The sequence below is a fragment of the Urocampus carinirostris genome, chromosome 20 (assembly GCF_059441175.1).
Source record: "Urocampus carinirostris isolate Australia breed hairy pipefish chromosome 20, RoL_Ucar_1.0, whole genome shotgun sequence".
In the NCBI taxonomy this organism is placed as follows: Eukaryota; Metazoa; Chordata; class Actinopteri; order Syngnathiformes; family Syngnathidae; genus Urocampus; species Urocampus carinirostris.
The window spans coordinates 786,168-804,805 of NC_142368.1; the positions used below are offsets into that span (position 1 = coordinate 786,168).

The 18,638-nt window shown below is 44.4% G+C and overlaps 1 protein-coding gene across 1 annotated transcript in view; it reads left to right on the top strand.

The window, feature by feature from the left end:
* Positions 1 to 13,075, top strand: part of tab2 (TGF-beta activated kinase 1 (MAP3K7) binding protein 2) — a 33,003-nt gene extending 19,928 nt beyond the window's left edge. Inside the window, exons 3-6 of the mRNA XM_088325246.1 lie at positions 169 to 1,807; positions 7,782 to 7,942; positions 9,299 to 9,392; positions 12,274 to 13,075. Coding sequence (XP_088181372.1) covers positions 169 to 1,807; positions 7,782 to 7,942; positions 9,299 to 9,392; positions 12,274 to 12,401 — 2,022 coding nt within the window. The 3' untranslated portion in view covers positions 12,402 to 13,075. The remainder of the gene's footprint in view (positions 1 to 168; positions 1,808 to 7,781; positions 7,943 to 9,298; positions 9,393 to 12,273) is intronic.
* Positions 13,076 to 18,638: the final 5,563 nt, after the last annotated feature.

Here is an 18,638-nt window from a genome sequence, read left to right on the forward strand (position 1 = left end):
GCTCTACCTCTTGAGCTACTGCCGCCCCCACATGTCCTTATTTTATTGCCGAGCCAGATGTACTCATGAAAAGAACCATACCTGGCTTAGGGGCCGTATGTCCCCGAACCCCGGTTTAGTCCTAAGAAGCCATTCACTTTTTTATTTTGTATTTTTCCTCTCTTTCAGAATAACAACAATTTAGACGCCTGTTGCAAATATTTATCCCAGGTCAGTCCAGGCTACTTGTACGGCGAGGAAGGACAGGCCGGCTTTGGCGAGGAGCCCAGCGGCGCCACCCGGCTCCGGAATCACATGACCCAGCTGAACCTGGGCCCCCAGTCTCAAAATGTGCGCGACGGCCTGAGAATGAACGGCAGCCGGACTTTGGCCCACAGCCTGAGCGAAGGGCCCCTGCCGACGGGTCAGGCCGCCAACCGCAATTTCTTTCAGCAGGAGCCGCAGTCGGCCCCGGCGGAAGGGGCCCCCGCCCTCAATGTCTTCGGCGTCACGGAGCCCCCGCGCAAACCGCAGCCTCCGCAGCACCTGGGGCTCTACCCCCTGGGCGTCAAAGGCACCAGCATGAGTCTCCAACAGTCGCAGCGATTCAACCCCATCACCGTCACGCTCGCGCCTCATATCCAGACGGGCCGCAACACGCCCACGTCCTTGCACATACACGGCGGGCCCCAGTCGGGCCTGAGCAGTCCGCAGGGAAACTCCATCTACATCAGACCCTACCTGAGTCAAAGCGGTACGAGCCGGCACAATCAGCAAACCGGGGGCCGGGCACAGTATAGCCCCACTTCTCAACCCCAGCAGCAGATCTACCAGATCTCTCACCCCTCGTCCGTGTCGGGGTCCTGGTCCGGGCCCCAGCAGTCCTCGCATACCTCGCAGCATCACGGCCAGGGCCACCAGACGTCTCACGTCTACATGCCCATCAGCTCACCCACTAATTCCCAGGCGCCCTCGGTTTTTCCCTGCGGGAGCCTGCCCCCCTCGTCCGCCGGCTCCTCTTCTTCCTCGTCGTCCTCCGCCGCGCCGGGGTCTCTGTCCACCGTCAGCCAGTACAACATCCAGAACATTTCCACCGGCCCTCGAAAGAATCAGATCGAGATCAAACTCGAATCTCCTCAGAGGAGCAACTCCACCACCACGGCCGTGTTGCGAACCGGCGGCGGCGGCTCGCGGTCCTCTTCCACGTCTTCCTCCTGCCCGTCCTCCTGCCCGTCCGGGGTCTCTACCGTCCCCAGCACCCCGCTCTCCATCGGAGGCCCGGGCCTGAGCCGCAGCCAGCCCACCGTTTACATCTCGGCCAGCCCGCCCGCCGCCGCCCCCGCCCCTTCCGAAGAGCCCGGATCCCGATCCCAACCCAAGTTTTACATTTCGGCCAACGACGAGAGCGGGGGCAGGAACCCTCCCACGGTCTACATCTCGGCCAACCCTCCCCTGCAGGGCCCGCCGGGTGCCAGGAACATGGGGGGGCAGGTGAGCATGGGCCCCGCCTACATCCACCACCACCCTCCCAAATCCCGGACCTCGATGGGCGTGGGCAACGCGGCCTCCTCGCCACGCGTGGTGGTGACGCAACCCAACACCAAGTACACTTTTAAAATCACTGTGTCCCCTAACAAGCCTCCGGCTGTCTCCCCCGGGGTGGTGTCCCCTACTTTTGAGCCCACCAACCTCCTCGGCCTTCCCCCGGAACGTCCCTTTGCCGAACCGGAGCCGCTCCACCTCTCGGACCCTCTCTCGCTGCGCAACGAGAGGCCGAGTGAGCCTCGCAGGCTTAGCGTGGGGGCAGATGATGCCGCCTACACTCAAGGTAAGACGCCCGACTCGCTCTGTAAAACCGAACAAACGTGAGTGCCGATTATAGCTGCAACTAACTGTTATTAATAGTCAACGAGTAGGGCTGCACGATTCGGAGGGAAAAGACAGACTGGGATTGCAATTATCGACTTTTCTGTGGTAGTTTTTGTTTACTTAAGCATAGTGATTTGCTTTAACCTTTAGAAAAAAGGGCGCCCTCTTCTGGGGAGCTTAGTGAAGATTGCTGTTAGCTGTTTGTTCGTAGCATAGTTTGCAAACTTGACCTGCCTTTCTTGGATAGTGCCGTTAAAACCCAAACTCCGACCATTCTGGTGGACCAATAACTCCATCACTCAAATAACAAAGGAGGAAAAAACCTGAACACGGAACTACAAATCCTTGAAAAAAAATACATCGTCTTGCGTTTAAACAATCTCGCTGAATCACGTCGCAAAATCGATTCGATTTCGGTTAATCATGTAACCCTAAATTTAGCATGAAATTGATCTAATTTTGTGGCGAGTGATAATAAAAAAAAATGGGTACAATAAAAAATGCATCTTTCATTAAATGTGCTGCGTATCCATAAAAAAATTAATATATATATGCACAAAGTCAATAAGGCACTGTGCCCAGTCAGATTTCTGTTATTGACTTTTACCGACAGCATCACGTCAAGTCAAATCATGTTTATTTGTGACACCCTTACTCACAAAGAGTCTCAGAGGGCTGCACAGATTATTCCATGCATGATTTGGTATACTACCAACAGAACCTTCAAATCACATCTTAAGTGAACAGGGAGCCAGTGCAGGTTAGCTCAAAATCGGGGTCATGTGATCAAACTTTCTTGTCTTAGTTAACAGCCCCGCTGCAACATTTTGTACCAAGTCATCATTGCGGCCCGATGGACCCGTGAACAAATAGACAAAGTTGACGTTGCCGCTTCCGGAAGTCTTCATTTAATCTTCATTTCTCCTGTGTCACTTGGAATTCAAAAATACGTCTGTCGACGTTAGCGCAGTTAAATCGGTGCGACTCACTTCACTCAATAGATTAATCCATCCAGTATATTTTATGTCTTTTTATGAAGGTATTCAGTGTAAGAATAAGCCAGTCCGTTTCTTTACCCACTTCTCTAAATGACTGAAGAGTAAAGTCCTCTTTAAACAAACACGCACGTTATTTTTCCCGATAAAATTCTTGTTTTGCACAGGCGTTCTACTTTTTTCTACCCCAGACGAGTCTGAATTGTTTTTCCACGCGTGTCTGCCAAGAAGCAGATTTCAGCACTAAGTCGGCTTTCGTGGCATCGGCCCCTGTTGTGAAAGGAGCGTCCGTTTACGTAAGAGGTCGGATGAAAGCGAAGGTGGCGGGAGGGAGAACGCCACCGAATGCGGCCATCGCAGGGGGCGCCAGATCCTATAGCGCGAACACGCGGCTCTAGAGCCACGTGCGGCTCTTGGCCAATAAGTATGCGGCTCTTTTCCTCATCATATTTCCTATATACTGTGGCTCTTTCCCTCATTTCATGTTTAGTTTTTCCCCCCTCTTAAAACACACTTGAATCCATCAGAGTTAATAACAAATAATAAAGAATATTTTGAAATTAATTTGGCAGATTTGTTGTTTTTATGCTGCTTCGGACACATCACCGACTGCCAATCATCTGCGTATTGGAAATTAAGTCAACATTTCATGAGCGTGCAGACTGTTCCCTCATGGTCTAAATGGCAAAATGCAAAGCGAAACGGAATTACGAAGATGAACACAGGGCATTTCAGGAAGAATGGGAAGATGCTTACTTTTTTGTTGAAGGGAATGGCAAATCACTCACACCACGATATCCCATTTCAAGACTTCAAATCTACAGCGTCATTTTAGCACAACCCATGCTAATATTGACACGGAATTCCCCAAAGGTACTGAAATACGCAAGCAAAAAATGAGCACCTTAAAAAGCCAGGTCAAAAGACAGTCTCAAATGTTTCAGCAATTGATTAAGCATGGAGAAACCGTGACACTTGCCTCCTATAAAGTGGCCTGGAACATTGCCCGTGCTAAAAAACTAGATTCAGATCTACTTTATTGTCATTCTAGTACACGTGTATACAGAACGAAATGTCGATACATCTGACCCGCAGTTTCCTTAAATGTACAGATATAAATAAAATGTTGTATTGAGTTGGAGTATTGAGTACTAATAATATACTAGATAATTATGGCATTTTTGAAACGGTGTTTTGTGGAATTACCGTATTTTCCGCACTATAAAGGCGCACCGGGTTATAGGGCTTACCCCCAAAAAATAGTTTTTGGTCCTATATCTTCCATACATAAGGCGCACCGGATTATAAGGCGCTACGATGGGAACGTCGACAAAACAGTCAGATAGTTCAGTCCAATTTCTTACCCCCTTAACATTCCCAAAGCTTGCAAAGAAGCAAATACGTGTCTCGGACATGTACGGAAACAGTGTCTGTACCATGTCACCAATCACTCAAATGCATCCTTCCAAATATCATTCGGAAGGTTCAAGTCTTGGGATTCAAGAAATGCCAAACATTTCTTAGTTTCCATTTTATTTTTTGCTGGCAACTGTGTGGACAGCAAAGTAAGAATTTGATTGTGCAGGGAAACGGGGTTCTTTACTGTGCCTATGACAATAAACACTTTGAATTGAATTGAGTTTAAAAATACACTCATCACAGAAACATCAAGATGGTTCTAAAACAAGATAGCGGGAAAATAGAAAGCCGCATAGCTCACCTAAGTTCTCTCGTAGCCATCACGTTCAATAATGATACGTAACCGTGGTCTTCTTACAACCGTGAGTGTAGTCAATCCAGGAGAGTAAAATATTTACAAATACAGAAAAGTAAAAAATGTTTTCTCTATGCCGTAGTGCAACCCAACGTGCGATTCACGTTCATCTTTTTCGGCCAATCGCAGGCTTTGTTTCGCCCTTTTAGCCTATGCGAGCCTGTAAATGATCAAAAGGATCCGCCCCCTTTACCTCCGAATAACTTTAGGCAATAGTGACTGATTCAAATGATGATTGACACATTGGCCTGGAAATGAAACGCCGGTATATAAATCCCAGCATACACCGCCTTCGGGGGAAAATCGAGTCGGCGGCTGCTTGCCTTAGTTGCGAGACTTTGCGACTTCATATTGATCCATATATAAGGCGCACTGTGTTATAAGGCGCATGGTCAGCTTTTGAAAAAAATAAAGGCTTTTAGGTGCGCCTTGTAGTGCGGAAAATACGGTAATTGAAACTCTGGCTCCAGGTCAGTGCGCCGTGTGGCTCTTTGACTCTCACAGTTAAAAATTTCGGCTCTTTGTGTCAAACTTGTTCCCCACCCCTGTTATAGCGGTTCAAATGTGTTGGTACACAGCAGTCTTCCCTTATTTGGGCTTTTGACTCGATTACATGCGAGTCACCGGCTCGGATTCTTACCTTCGCAGCGGGCCTCTTTCGACGGCCCTCGGCTTTTCTTATGTCGTTCTGGTCTCGTTTGAATGTCGCTCGTTCAGATTTCTATCCTGGCCACGCGAATCCATAATTGTGGACTCGATGGCTCCGTTTCGTCCTTCTGATTCTCCTGCGTTGCAATATTAACCCTCACGGCATGGAGGTACATCTCATGTACATTTCTGTTTTTTGTATTTCCTTTTTTTAAACTTTTATTTCTCACACACAATTTGACATCATACAGCAACACGAACCACAAAATATATACAATTGACATTCCCATAAATAACAGAAGAAAACAACAACAAATGTTGATAAAAGAAATAAGATAAAAGGTGAGATGTTTAGACATCAAGTAAAAATTGTGTGATAAGCTTCCATCTTTTTTTGAATTGATCTAGTTTCAGTTGAAGTCTTACAGGGATTTTTCCCATAATGTACATTTGCTTTTATTTTTCTCTCCATTGTTTTATCTCAGGAGGTTGCAGTTTCAGCCAGGACACTGTGATCATTTTTTTGCTACCAGAAGCATAACCCTTTGTACATATTAATGTTGGCCAGTGTTAGGAATTAAATATTACTTATGTATCGTTTACCAAATTGTTCGAATGAGTTATCTGACTCCATTAACCAAACACAACTTACATTCGCCTAACAATGCATGCTCGTTTATGGAAGAATGAACAAGAGACCGGCATTTCCACACGGGGCAGATTTAATTTCTTAAATAATAAACTAAGTGAATTCCATCGAATTAGCTGAATTAGTGTCGCTCTTTGTCGAGCCTCTCTCTCTCTCTCGATTGTCCCTCGATCTTCTGAAGTTCTTATGCCCACGTTTTTTTTTCACAAGCTGGCGTGCCGGCTCCTCCCATGGGCGTGCCGACTCCTCCCATGGGCGGGCCAGACACTCCCCACGTGGACTCCACCTCGTCTCCTCGATGTCTGGACCCCGAGCGATTATCAAATCAATGCCTGGCCTCCTACGTCCTGGCCTTCTCCGTCAGAGTCCTTTTATCAACATAACTAAACAAAACATTCGCATTCGGAACGGCGTGACCTGTCAGTGAACTTAAGCCTTCTCTGCGAAAAATCTTCATTGCATTCAATAAATGTAACTTGTATAAAATAATTTATAGTAAAATGTATAAAATCCTTCACCAGTCAATAATTCTTCTGGCAAAATTCCTAATACATAGATCACTGGGTCCAACCGCAACTCCCAACCAATAATTAATTTTATCTCTGTTCGAATACTTCTCCAGAAAATTAATATCACAGGGAAATTTCAGAAAATATGCGTAAAATCTCCGACCCTCCCACAGTTACGCCAACATAGATTGGATGTATTTTTATATTTTGAGATGATAGAGGGTGTATAGAAGTATTATAGTAGTAAGTTTTTGTATTTCCAAGCAAATGGAGAGCGTCAAAGTTATTTGCCCTAGGTTTTGAAAACATGTCCAAAATGGCTTTGTGCGGTGATTTATGTGTTATTGCATTTGTGGGCTAACCACATACTATACACAAGCCGTGCTATGTACATCGTTCAGACATATAGACATCACTCATAATCTTTGATGGATCCTAAACCTGGTCCAATTCAATGCTTTTCCCGGGATTATGCTATTTTCTCTTCAGTGCCTTGGAGTCAATTGTATGCAAAGTCAATTTTTGGGGGGAGTGCTCACAGGTCTAATCCCACTGAGCGATATCTATCTACCTACCCTGGTCGTATCCCTCGAGAAGGGTGACCGACAGCAAGACAAAACACATACAAAAATAAAGAAAATAAAAAAGGGAAAAAAATTGAAAAAACCCACACGAAATTTTTGGGGGACCTTGGCTAACCCAAATTCCCAAACACCCAAACAAGTGAAGCACCCCAGCACCTAAGTTGGTCATGCTTTCGTCCCTCCAGATGAAATTGGACACACGAAAGCGGCCATGTCACAACACACTCTTCTGTTCAACAGCAGGGCCCGACAGCTTTCACTGGTTTACCCCTGCGGCATCATACAGGTGCCCTGCCCATCCCTTAAAACGCGCCTAAACATCCCACTATCCTTTTACAACACCTCTCCACTCATTCCTATCATCAACAAGAGCTCTAGCTTCCACTAGATTTAGACCTCTTTCCTGCAGTGCATTCATAAAACCATCCATCCACGTCAATCGCGGCCTTCCTCTTGGTCTCCTCTTGGAAGTAAACATAAATAAATCCATAAATGGCAGAGTTATGAGTTCACGTCCAAATAATGTTCACTGACATGCATCTCGTCACCCAAAAATGTTTTGAATTCAAATTTCCAAAAGTGGTGGGTCTCCAGAGAGTAACCATGTGTCATGCAGACCTGTTCAATTAAATATTAAATTCGACATTCAAGAATTCGAGTAGATTCGTTTTCAGCCCTAATTGAAATTGTTGTGAAAGTTGTCTGAAGGCAGAATCCTTCAAATGTTTTGAATTCTTTGATGATTGAAAAGCCCCCGTGCTTTTTTTTTCCTAGCGCTGTTGGTCCACCAGAAGGCCCGCATGAAGAGGCTGTGGGACGAACTGGAGCTGAAGAAAAAGAAGCTGGAGAAACTAAAAGAAGAAGTCAACGAGATGGAGAACGACCTGAGCAGGAGACGTCTGGAGAGATCCAACTCCGTCTCTCAAGTTCCTTCGGTACGCTCGATTGATTTGAACGCAGACCTCCGGCGTCTTCCCGGGGCCTTAAAATCCTTGAAACGGCTTGAATATTGTGTCGTGGTTTGTCGGGTGCTTGAATTTTAGGTGAATCGCTTGTAAGTGCTTGAAATTGTTGCCATGTTTCTTGTGCTAGGTGTCAGGCTAGGGCAGTGCTTCTCAAATCCTCTTGCGCCATCCCAAGTGAGAGTGCCTATGCAATCTAAATTTATTCGTGGACGGTTAAAAAAATTAAAAAACGACTTTCCCAAGGTCAAACATGCCCCCCCCTTGACAGAGGTTCACAGCCCTGCTATTTGAGAACCACTGGGCTAGGGTTAGGAGCTAGGGTTTGGGCTTCAAAGAAGTGTTATAACTGATTTTATGGTTCAGAAGTCGGATTGGGGCTAGGGTTAGAAACATAGATTTAGGCTCTTTAATAGGGTATTAAACGGAAATCAAGTCAGGGGTAGGCTTAGGGTTAGGAACTAGGTTTTAAGCTTCATATTAGTCTAAAATGAATGTAGGGTTCCAAAATAGGGTTGTTTTGAAACAGGGTTAGGGACTAGAGTTTGAGATCAGTAGTAGGATCGTAAACTGAATGTAGAGTTCCATAATAGGTTTGGAGCTAGGGTTACAGTTTGAAACAGGGTTAGGGCTAGGGTTGCAGCTAGAGTTAGGGGTAGGCTTAGGGTTAGGAACTAGGGTTTAAGCTTCACATTAGTCTAAAATGAATGTAGGGTTCCAAAATAGGGTTGTTTTGAAACAGGGTTAGGGACTAGAGTTTGAGATCAATATTAGGATTGTAAACTGAATGTAGAGTTTCATAATAGATTTGGAGCTAGGGTTACAGTTTGAAACGGGGTAAGGGCTAGGGTTGCAGCGAGGGCTAGGGGTAGGCTTAGGGTTAGGAACTAGGGTTTAAGCTTCATATTAGAGTCTAAAATGAATGTAGGGTCCCAAAAGAGGTTTGGACTTAGGGTTACGTTTTGAAACAGGGGTAGGGTTAGGGGACTAGAGTTTGAGATCAATATTAGGATTGTAAACTGAATGTAGACTTCCTAATATGTTTGGAGCTAGGGTTACAGTTTGAAACGGGGTTAGGGCTAGGGTTACAGCAAGGGCTAGGCTTAGGAACTAAGGTTTAGACGGCAAGTTAGGGTTTTCAACTGATATTAGCATTACGAAATAAGGTTGAGCCTAGAGTTGGGGTTTGAAACTTAAGTTCTTTTGATCGGCACTCCTCTCTGAACGGCAGTGGGAAAATGGGCTTGAAAGTCTTTCAAAGTACTTGATTTTGGCCACGAAAAAGGTGTACCAACCGTGCTCACCGTCCCGTCCGGTCTACATTTTCAGTTCGAGGAGATGAAGCAGTTACGATGCAAGAACCGATTGCTGCAGATCGACGTCGACTGCCTCACCAAGGAAATTGATCTCTTTCAAAAACGAGGTAAACGCCTTCCGGGATCTGCATTGCTCACAAAATAAGGATATTTACACCTTGTCTATTCAGACTGTCATTTCTGTGATGAGGTTTGTATTCTAAGGGTTCGTACCATTCCTTGAAATCCTCGAAAATGCTTGAGTTTTATGTTGTGTTTTGAAGGATTGAAGAGTGCTGGAGATTTTGGGTGAAGCGCTTGTAAATGTTCGAAATTACACATCAAGTCTGGATTTCTTCTTCCCTCGTGCTAGCATGTCCAAGGAAGCGTCATCGCCCCCTACCGGACAGTTGCATGCTACACCTGAACAGTGCTTTATGAAATTTGGATTAATGCAAGGATTCCTTATCAATGAAGGAGTTTTATTATGGGCCATGCGAAAAACCAAGGTAGTGTTTCCGGGTGGTAAATTGTGATGAGAAGACCTTCCTGCAACTGAAAATTCAAGCTACATATTACTGTTATTTTTCTCCTTGTCTCAAAAATATTGACACATTTATTGTTCACGGCCACAAATATATTCGCGGGTCACTCGAGGTTTAAAAATCTTGATGAATACACTCGAAAGGTCGTAGACATATTTGACTATCTGTATGATACATGATTAAGACCGGATTTTATCTTGTAATGGTGCTGGAGAAATTGTAAAATTGGCTTTGGAGGTCCTTTAAAAGTGCTTGAATTTGGTCGTGAAAAAGGTGTCCTGCGTATTTTAAATTAATTCAATTCAATTCCACTGCCCGATGACTGCTGGAATGGGCTCCAGCACCCCCGCGACCCTACTGAGGATAAGCAGTGGAGCTAATGAGATGAGATGAGAATCAAATCCAAACTTAAAAATCCAACTTTTTCTTGATCTATTTCCAGGACCACACTTCAATCCAAGCACAATCCATAATTTCTATGACAACTTTGGATTTGTTGGTCCTGTGCCCCCAAAAGCCAAAAGTACTTTATCCGTTGGTAAGTTTAGGAAGTTTGCACGGTCGAGCTTTGTCGCGGATAGACCTTTTACAAAAAAAGGAAACGTAATCTCATTAGTTAGTCGTGTCCTCAGTTGACCTTGATCAAAATTTCGGACTCTCAACTTTAGAAGCAGAAATAAATCTTTTTCTAAAGCAGATTTGTCAAACTCCTGGCCCTCGGGCCAAACTTTGGCCCGCCACAACATTCTATGTGACCCTTGGGAACTCAAACTGTCTGAGCGTCTAAATATAAGGAGGTCAAAAGAGTGCTTTGGTGAAAAAAGACATTTTCCACGATGCCTGTTGACTAATATACGTCACGTGACTGCTCAGATTCACTTCGGCTTCCAAAATCTTTAGCCAATATTGACCTATTCAAATGAGGACTGACACATTTGTTTGCTACTTAAATTTCGCAGTTTTACGCAATTTCTGCAATGTCCGGATATTTATCTATCTACCTTGGTCATATCCCTCAAGAGGGGTGACCGTCAGCAAGACAAACATCTAAAAATAAAGAAAATAATAGGTAAAATATAGCAAAAAAACACACAAAAAATATTTTTGGACCATGGCCGACCAAATGCCCAAACAAGTGAAGCACCTCGGCACCTAAGTCGGTTATTGCTTTCGTCCCTCCAAATGAAACGGGACACCAGAAAGTGGCCGTGTCACTCGGGTCAGGGTGACACAACACACTCTTCTGTCTGACAGCTTTCACTGGTTTACCCCCGCTGCATCATACGGGTGCCCTGCCCATCCCTTAGAAGGCGTCCACACATCCCACTATCCTTTTACAACACCTCTTCACTCATTCCTAGGAGGAGTATGTTAGGAGTGACAAGATTGGATAGATCGAGAATTAAAATGTTTCCACATCCTGAAAAAATGATCGCATCAACTGTTTGTCGTAAGTCGAATGCTCGTAAGTCGGGGCGCGTCCGTACTCGGCTTCGGAGCAATCGGTATCATTAAAATTGGGCTCATTTTTCTGCTCTCGATACTTTCTTTTCCACTTCTGTATTGAAGTCCATTATTACCCACCGTCTATAGAACCCTTTCTGTGTTTGGAAACAAGTGCATTGTTGAAGAAGAATGGCAGAATTCATGCCAGATTACAGCAGCCCATAGACACAAAAAGATCATAGATAGGAACAGCTCAAAGTATATGCAAGCAGCAAGATGAATGAATATTTTATTTTGAACATTAAAATAAAAACAATAACTCAACTACAAAATAATGATACATAATAAAATGAGTAGTAAGAAGCAGATGCTAATTTTCCCTACCCCTTCATCTTCCCCATTAAATACACCAATGATAATAACAACAATAGCAATAATAACAGTTATGATATAATAATAGTAACAATAACAACAAAGTGAACCATAGTTGTAGACGCACTATTCCCAATCTCTCGTATCACTCATACTCCTTTTTCTTCATCTCTGTATTCCGCCAGGAATATTTTTTTGTATTTAAATTTGAACAATGGTTGGACATTGTTTGATCTCGTCTTGTAAAGTGTTCCAAAGTTTGACGCCGCACACAGACTCACACATACTTTTCCTGGTGGTTCTCGTCTTTGGGATTCTGAATTGACTACAGCCCCTTAAGTTATCATTTCCCTCTTTCCAAAGGAATCCTTTATGGATTGTTTCTGGCACTATGTTTTTGTTGACCTTAAATAGCAGTTGTGCAGTAAATCATCCAATTTTAATCATTCGGAAGATAGCGACTTTTTTTTAGTCGAAAAAAGAAAACAATCTTTTAATCTTCTTCCTTCCGTGGAAAAAGGTGTCTGAACCTAGTGCTTCGGAGATGTCGCAAGAGAAGGCTGTAAGGAATATCCGGCGGAGGGTTCGCGGAGCGGTCCTTTTGAGAACGCGCTCATCACCATCTCTGTTCCCCTCTTTGCATCAGACGACAAGAGCTCGCCGGATCTCCAGGAAGAGGACGAAGGGACGCAGTGGAGCTGCTCGGGCTGTACCTTCCTCAACCACCCGGCCCTCAACCGCTGCGAAGAGTGCGACATCCCCCGGGACTTTTGAGACGCCGGAGCGGGGTCCCCCCTTTTTGGGCCATCCGCTCCTCGCCGACCGTCGGCGTTCCCCCGAAGGTTTGACCCCGTCCCGTTTACGGTTTCCTCGGACGTTACCTCGAGCCCGGGCCTTTTCAGAGTGCCCCCTCTCTTCGGGTTTTATACCTCGCTGCTCCCAGTCACAGTATTACCGGCGCCGCCCACAGCCCGTGCGCCTTTCTTGGCCGGGGACAACTGCCAGACTACTCACAGGACGTCCGTCCAGGACGGGAAAGGGAAACAAATGCATGCTTTGTGTACAGAGGTCCCTTTTTTACTCTCCACGTATTTCCTGTAAGTATAGCGCCGTAGACTTTTACCCCTTTAGGTTTCCGCTCATTATATCGCCCCCTGCTGGAATTGTAAGGAACTTTCGTCGAGTTCACTAAAAAAAATCTATGCCGATCACAATTTTTGATTTAAAATCTGACAACTGGAATGTAGGTTTCATATACGAGGAGAGCCAAAAGACGTTTCCGGGAAGTCCCACACCTCGGCAACCGAACGCTCCTCAAAACAGACAAAAGTCTCCTGGTTGTTCATGTGCGTCTGTTCTATTTCTTTTCTTGTTTGTGGTACTGAGATTCATCGTGAAAATGTCTCAAGTGTCCTTAATAAAGGTCAGAATTTTTACTTTGAGGGAAACGATCAAACCTGTCTTCTTTTTTTCCCTTTTATTGAAAGCTGAATCCTGTCTACGGGTTCCGTACCGGTGCTTGAAATCTTTGAAAATGCTTGAATTCTAATGTTTCCTTTTCAAAGATTAAAACGTAATCGATGCCTCGTTTCTTAATAAGTACGCTTGAAAATGATGCTGACAGTGCCCTCTGGTGGCTCAGCTGTGCCACTGCAGTTCCTTTTCTATTGTAATCAAGGCTAGCTGCCGTGAGTTGAATGAATAAAAACTTTATTTCGAACATTAAAATAAAAATGGAACAAAAACAATAACTCAACAAAAAAATAATGTGACATAATATGTTCAAAAAGGGGTAGTAAGAAGCAGGTGCTTATATTCCCTCCCCCTTCATCTTCCCCATTAAATACACCAATGATAATAGATAGATAGATAGATACTTTATTCATCCCCGTAGGGAAATTCACACTTCCAGCAGTCTACCCCCTTGTTTATTAACAGATTAACATAATGCCCTAGGGGTGCTTGTAGCGGAGTAGATGACGTCACGCCAGTCCAAAAGTTCGACATCCCTGCGGCAGATGGAAAACTTTTCTTTGTGAAAATCCAGGGATACACCACCTCGTGTTAGCAAGTCCGCCTCCTCTCCGATTCCCCCCGGCTTTTGTGTCTCTGTTTAGCGGAGTTGAAGCCGGAATAGCTCCGGGTGGCTACACGTTAGCGTCCGGAATGCTAAACGTGAGCCACGTTTCCGCAAAACACGGCAACTGCGCTCCCTGTGCGCTTCGATGTTTTCCACCAGCACTCGATGATCTTATTTGGTCGTGAGTTCGCATTTACCATGATTACGGATGGTACCGAAGACCTATAACGCCGCTAGCCGCTTCGCTAGCTCCGGCTCTTCTTCCACGATAGGCCCCTTCATCACGCCGGCACGAGAATTCTTCAGGGCAAGGAGTTGAAATTCCTTGAATACACGCATTTTTTGTGCGCTAAAACCCATGTCCCATAGGATAGAAGTAATCCATAGTGTAGTTGTCAAAACGGGAAGAAAAAACACCGAAGATAGGAGCAGACAATAAAACAATAGGGCAGCTGCTGGAAAAGGCAGCCGCTTGTGGTGAACAATAGTAATAATGTTAATAGTAACAGTTATGATATAACAACAAAGTTAACTGAGTATTTCCAATCTACCCCATTTTCTTCATCTCTAGTCCGCCAGAAATGTTTTTTTTTTGTATTTAAAGTTGAACAAGTGAATAGTTGGACATTGTTTGATCCGGTCTTGTAAATTGTTCCAAAGTTTGACTCCGCACACAGACACACACATGCTTTTCCTGGTGTTCTCACCTTTGGAATGATGAATTTACGACAGCTCCTTAAATGATAATTTCCCTCTTTCAATGAATCATTTTTGGATGTTTTCTGGCATTGTTTTTGTTAACCATAAAAAGCAGTTGTGCAGTGAAAAATTTGACTAAATCATCCAATTTTAATCATTTGGACTGCAGGAATAAAATATGAGTATGATCCTGATATCCTACAGTACATGGTTCCAATCGCACGTTTTTGGAGTCACCTTTAGTAATGATTGCCCCAGACTTCAGCACCAGAGTTGTATTCCATCGCCCCCTATGGGTCGCTACTGCTGAACAAGGATTACGCGCAACAGTTATAGACATTTCTAATGGCTCATGCAAAAAAATGAAGGTAGCATTTCCCAGTGCTTGAATTTGGCCATGAAAAAGATGTACGGACCCTTTGTCTAATTGTGTAAGAACATTTCCTGGAAGGGAGTAAAATCTGACGTTTGTATGGTTTTTTTTTCGACACACTAATCCCTTTCATTTTTTTTTCAACATTTTTGCCAACTAATCCCTTTGTGTTTTGTCGACATTTTCGACACACTATCTCCCTTTCGTATTTTTCTGACATTTTCGACATACTAACCCCTTTCGGGTTTTTTTCTCAACATTTTCGACACACTACCCCCCCCCGTACGTATTTTTCGATATTTTCGACACACTTCCCCCCTTTATGATTTTTTTTGACATTTTTCGACATACTAACCCCTTTCATTTTTTTTTCAGCATTTTCGACACACTACCTGACATAGGCATCCTACCATTTGAGCTATCTGTGTCGTTACACTCCTATACCAAACTGTAAACCTTGATTGTATCTGAAACCACAACCTCAGGACCTACAAAAGCGTGTGTGGACCACAGGAATCTTACAGTATTGGTAGACCAATTGGTAGTAGACCTGGACTTCACCCTCAGGGTCTTGGGTTCATGTCCCAGGCAAGGCAGTACAAATTCCAAGAATTGTTTTTTATCGGAGCAGCCAAAACTCTGGCCAAACAAACAAAATTTGTATTTTAAGAGTCTTGTTTGGGGATTTAACTTGTCTGTTTTTGAAGTGTCTTGTCTGGGGATTGAACTCAGGACACTGCGTGTGCAACACGGGCATCCTACCAATTGAGCTATCTGGGTCGTTACACTCCTATACCAAACCGCAAACCTTGATTGTATCTGAATCCACATCCTCAGGACCTACAAAAGCGTGTGTGGACCATAGGAATCTTACAGCATTGGTAGACCAATGGGTACTAGACCTGGACTTCACTCTCAGGGTCTTGGGTTCATGTCCCAGGCAAGGCAGTACAAATTCCAAGAATTGTTTTTTATCGGAGCAGCCAAAACTCTGGCCAAACAAACAAAATTTGTATTTTAAGAGTCTTGTTTGGGGATTTAACTTGTCTGTTTTTGAAGTGTCTTGTCTGGGGATTGAACTCAGGACACTGCGTGTGCAACACGGGCATCCTACCAATTGAGCTATCTGGGTCGTTACACTCCTATACCAAACCGCAAACCTTGATTGTATCTGAATCCACATCCTCAGGACCTACAAAAGCGTGTGTGGACCATAGGAATCTTACAGCATTGGTAGACCAATGGGTAGTAGACCTGGACTTCACTCTCAGGGTCTTGGGTTCATGTCCCAGGCAAGGCAGTACAAATTCCAAGAATTGTTTTTTATCGGAGCAGCCAAAACTCTGGCCAAACAAACAAAATTTGCATTTTAAGAGTCTTGTTTGGGGATTTAACTTGTCTGTTTTTGAAGTGTCTTGTCTGGGGATTGAACTCAGGACACTGCGTGTGCAACACGGGCATCCTACCAATTGAGCTATCTGGGTCGTTACACTCCTATACCAAACCGCAAACCTTGATTGTATCTGAATCCACATCCTCAGGACCTACAAAAGCGTGTGTGGACCATAGGTATCTAACGGCATTGGTAGACTAGTGGATAGTAGACCTGTACTTCAACCTCAGGGTCTTGGGTTCATGTCCCAGGCAAGGAAGTACAAATTCCAAGAATTGTTTTTTATCGGAGCAGCCAAAACTCTGGCCAAACAAACAAAATTTGTATTTTAAGAGTCTTGTTTGGGGATTTTAACTTGTCTGTTTTTGAAGTGTCTTGTCTGGGGATTGAACTCAGGACACTGCGTGTGCAACACGGGCATCCTACCAATTGAGCTATCTGGGTCGTTACACTCCTATACCAAACCGCAAACCTTGATTGTATCTGAATCCACATCCTCAGGACCTACAAAAGCGTGTGTGGACCATAGGAATCTTACAGCATTGGTAGACCAATGGGTAGTAGACCTGGACTTCACTCTCAGGGTCTTGGGTTCATGTCCCAGGCAAGGCAGTACAAATTCCAAGAATTGTTTTTTATCGGAGCAGCCAAAACTCTGGCCAAACAAACAAAATTTGTATTTTAAGAGTCTTGTTTGGGGATTTAACTTGTCTGTTTTTGAAGTGTCTTGTCTGGGGATTGAACTCAGGACACTGCGTGTGCAACACGGGCATCCTACCAATTGAGCTATCTGGGTCGTTACACTCCTATACCAAACCGCAAACCTTGATTGTATCTGAATCCACATCCTCAGGACCTACAAAAGCGTGTGTGGACCATAGGAATCTTACAGCATTGGTAGACCAATGGGTAGTAGACCTGGACTTCACTCTCAGGGTCTTGGGTTCATGTCCCAGGCAAGGCAGTACAAATTCCAAGAATTGTTTTTTATCGGAGCAGCCAAAACTCTGGCCAAACAAACAAAATTTGCATTTTAAGAGTCTTGTTTGGGGATTTAACTTGTCTGTTTTTGAAGTGTCTTGTCTGGGGATTGAACTCAGGACACTGCGTGTGCAACACGGGCACCCTACCAATTGAGCTATCTGGGTCGTTACACTCCTATACCAAACCGCAAACCTTGATTGTATCTGAATCCACATCCTCAGGACCTACAAAAGCGTGTGTGGACCATAGGTATCTACCGGCATTGGTAGACTAGTGGATAGTAGACCTGTACTTCAACCTCAGGGTCTTGGGTTCATGTCCCAGGCAAGGCAGTACAAATTCCAAGAATTGTTTTTTATCGGAGCAGCCAAAACTCTGGCCAAACAAACAAAATTTGTATTTTAAGAGTCTTGTTTGGGGATTTAACTTGTCTGTTTTTGAAGTGTCTTGTCTGGGGATTGAACTCAGGACACTGCGTGTGCAACACGGGCACCCTACCAATTGAGCTATCTGGGTCGTTACACTCCTATACCAAACCGCAAACCTTGATTGTATCTGAATCCACATCCTCAGGACCTACAAAAGCGTGTGTGGACCGTAGGAATCTTACAGCATTGGTAGACCAATGGGTAGTAGACCTGGACTTCACTCTCAGGGTCTTGGGTTCATGTCCCAGGCAAGGCAGTACAAATTCCAAGAATTGTTTTTTATCGGAGCAGCCAAAACTCTGGCCAAACAAACAAAATTTGTATTTTAAGAGTCTTGTTTGGGGATTTAACTTGTCTGTTTTTGAAGTGTCTTGTCTGGGGATTGAACTCAGGACACTGCGTGTGCAACACGGGCATCCTACCAATTGAGCTATCTGGGTCGTTACACTCCTATATCAAACCGCAAACCTTGATTGTATCTGATTCCACATCCTCAGGACCTACAAAAGCGTGTGTGGACCATAGGTATCTAACGGCATTGGTAGACTAGTGGATAGTAGACCTGTACGTCAACCTCAGGGTCTTGGGTTCATGTCCCAGGCAAGGCAGTACAAATTCCAAGAATTGTTTTTTATCGGAGCAGCCAAAACTCTGGCCAAACAAACAAAATTTGTATTTTAAGAGTCTTGTTTGGGGATTTAACTTGTCTGTTTTTGAAGTGTCTTGTCTGGGGATTGAACTCAGGACACTGCGTGTGCAACACGGGCATCCTACCAATTGAGCTATCTGGGTCGTTACACTCCTATACCAAACCGCAAACCTTGATTGTATCTGAATCCACATCCTCAGGACCTACAAAAGCGTGTGTGGACCGTAGGAATCTTACAGCATTGGTAGACTAGTGGATAGTAGACCTGTACTTCACTCTCAGGGTCTTGGGTTCATGTCCCAGGCAAGGCAGTACAAATTCCAAGAATTGTTTTTTATCGGAGCAGCCAAAACTCTGGCCAAACAAACAAAATTTGCATTTTAAGAGTCTTGTTTGGGGATTTAA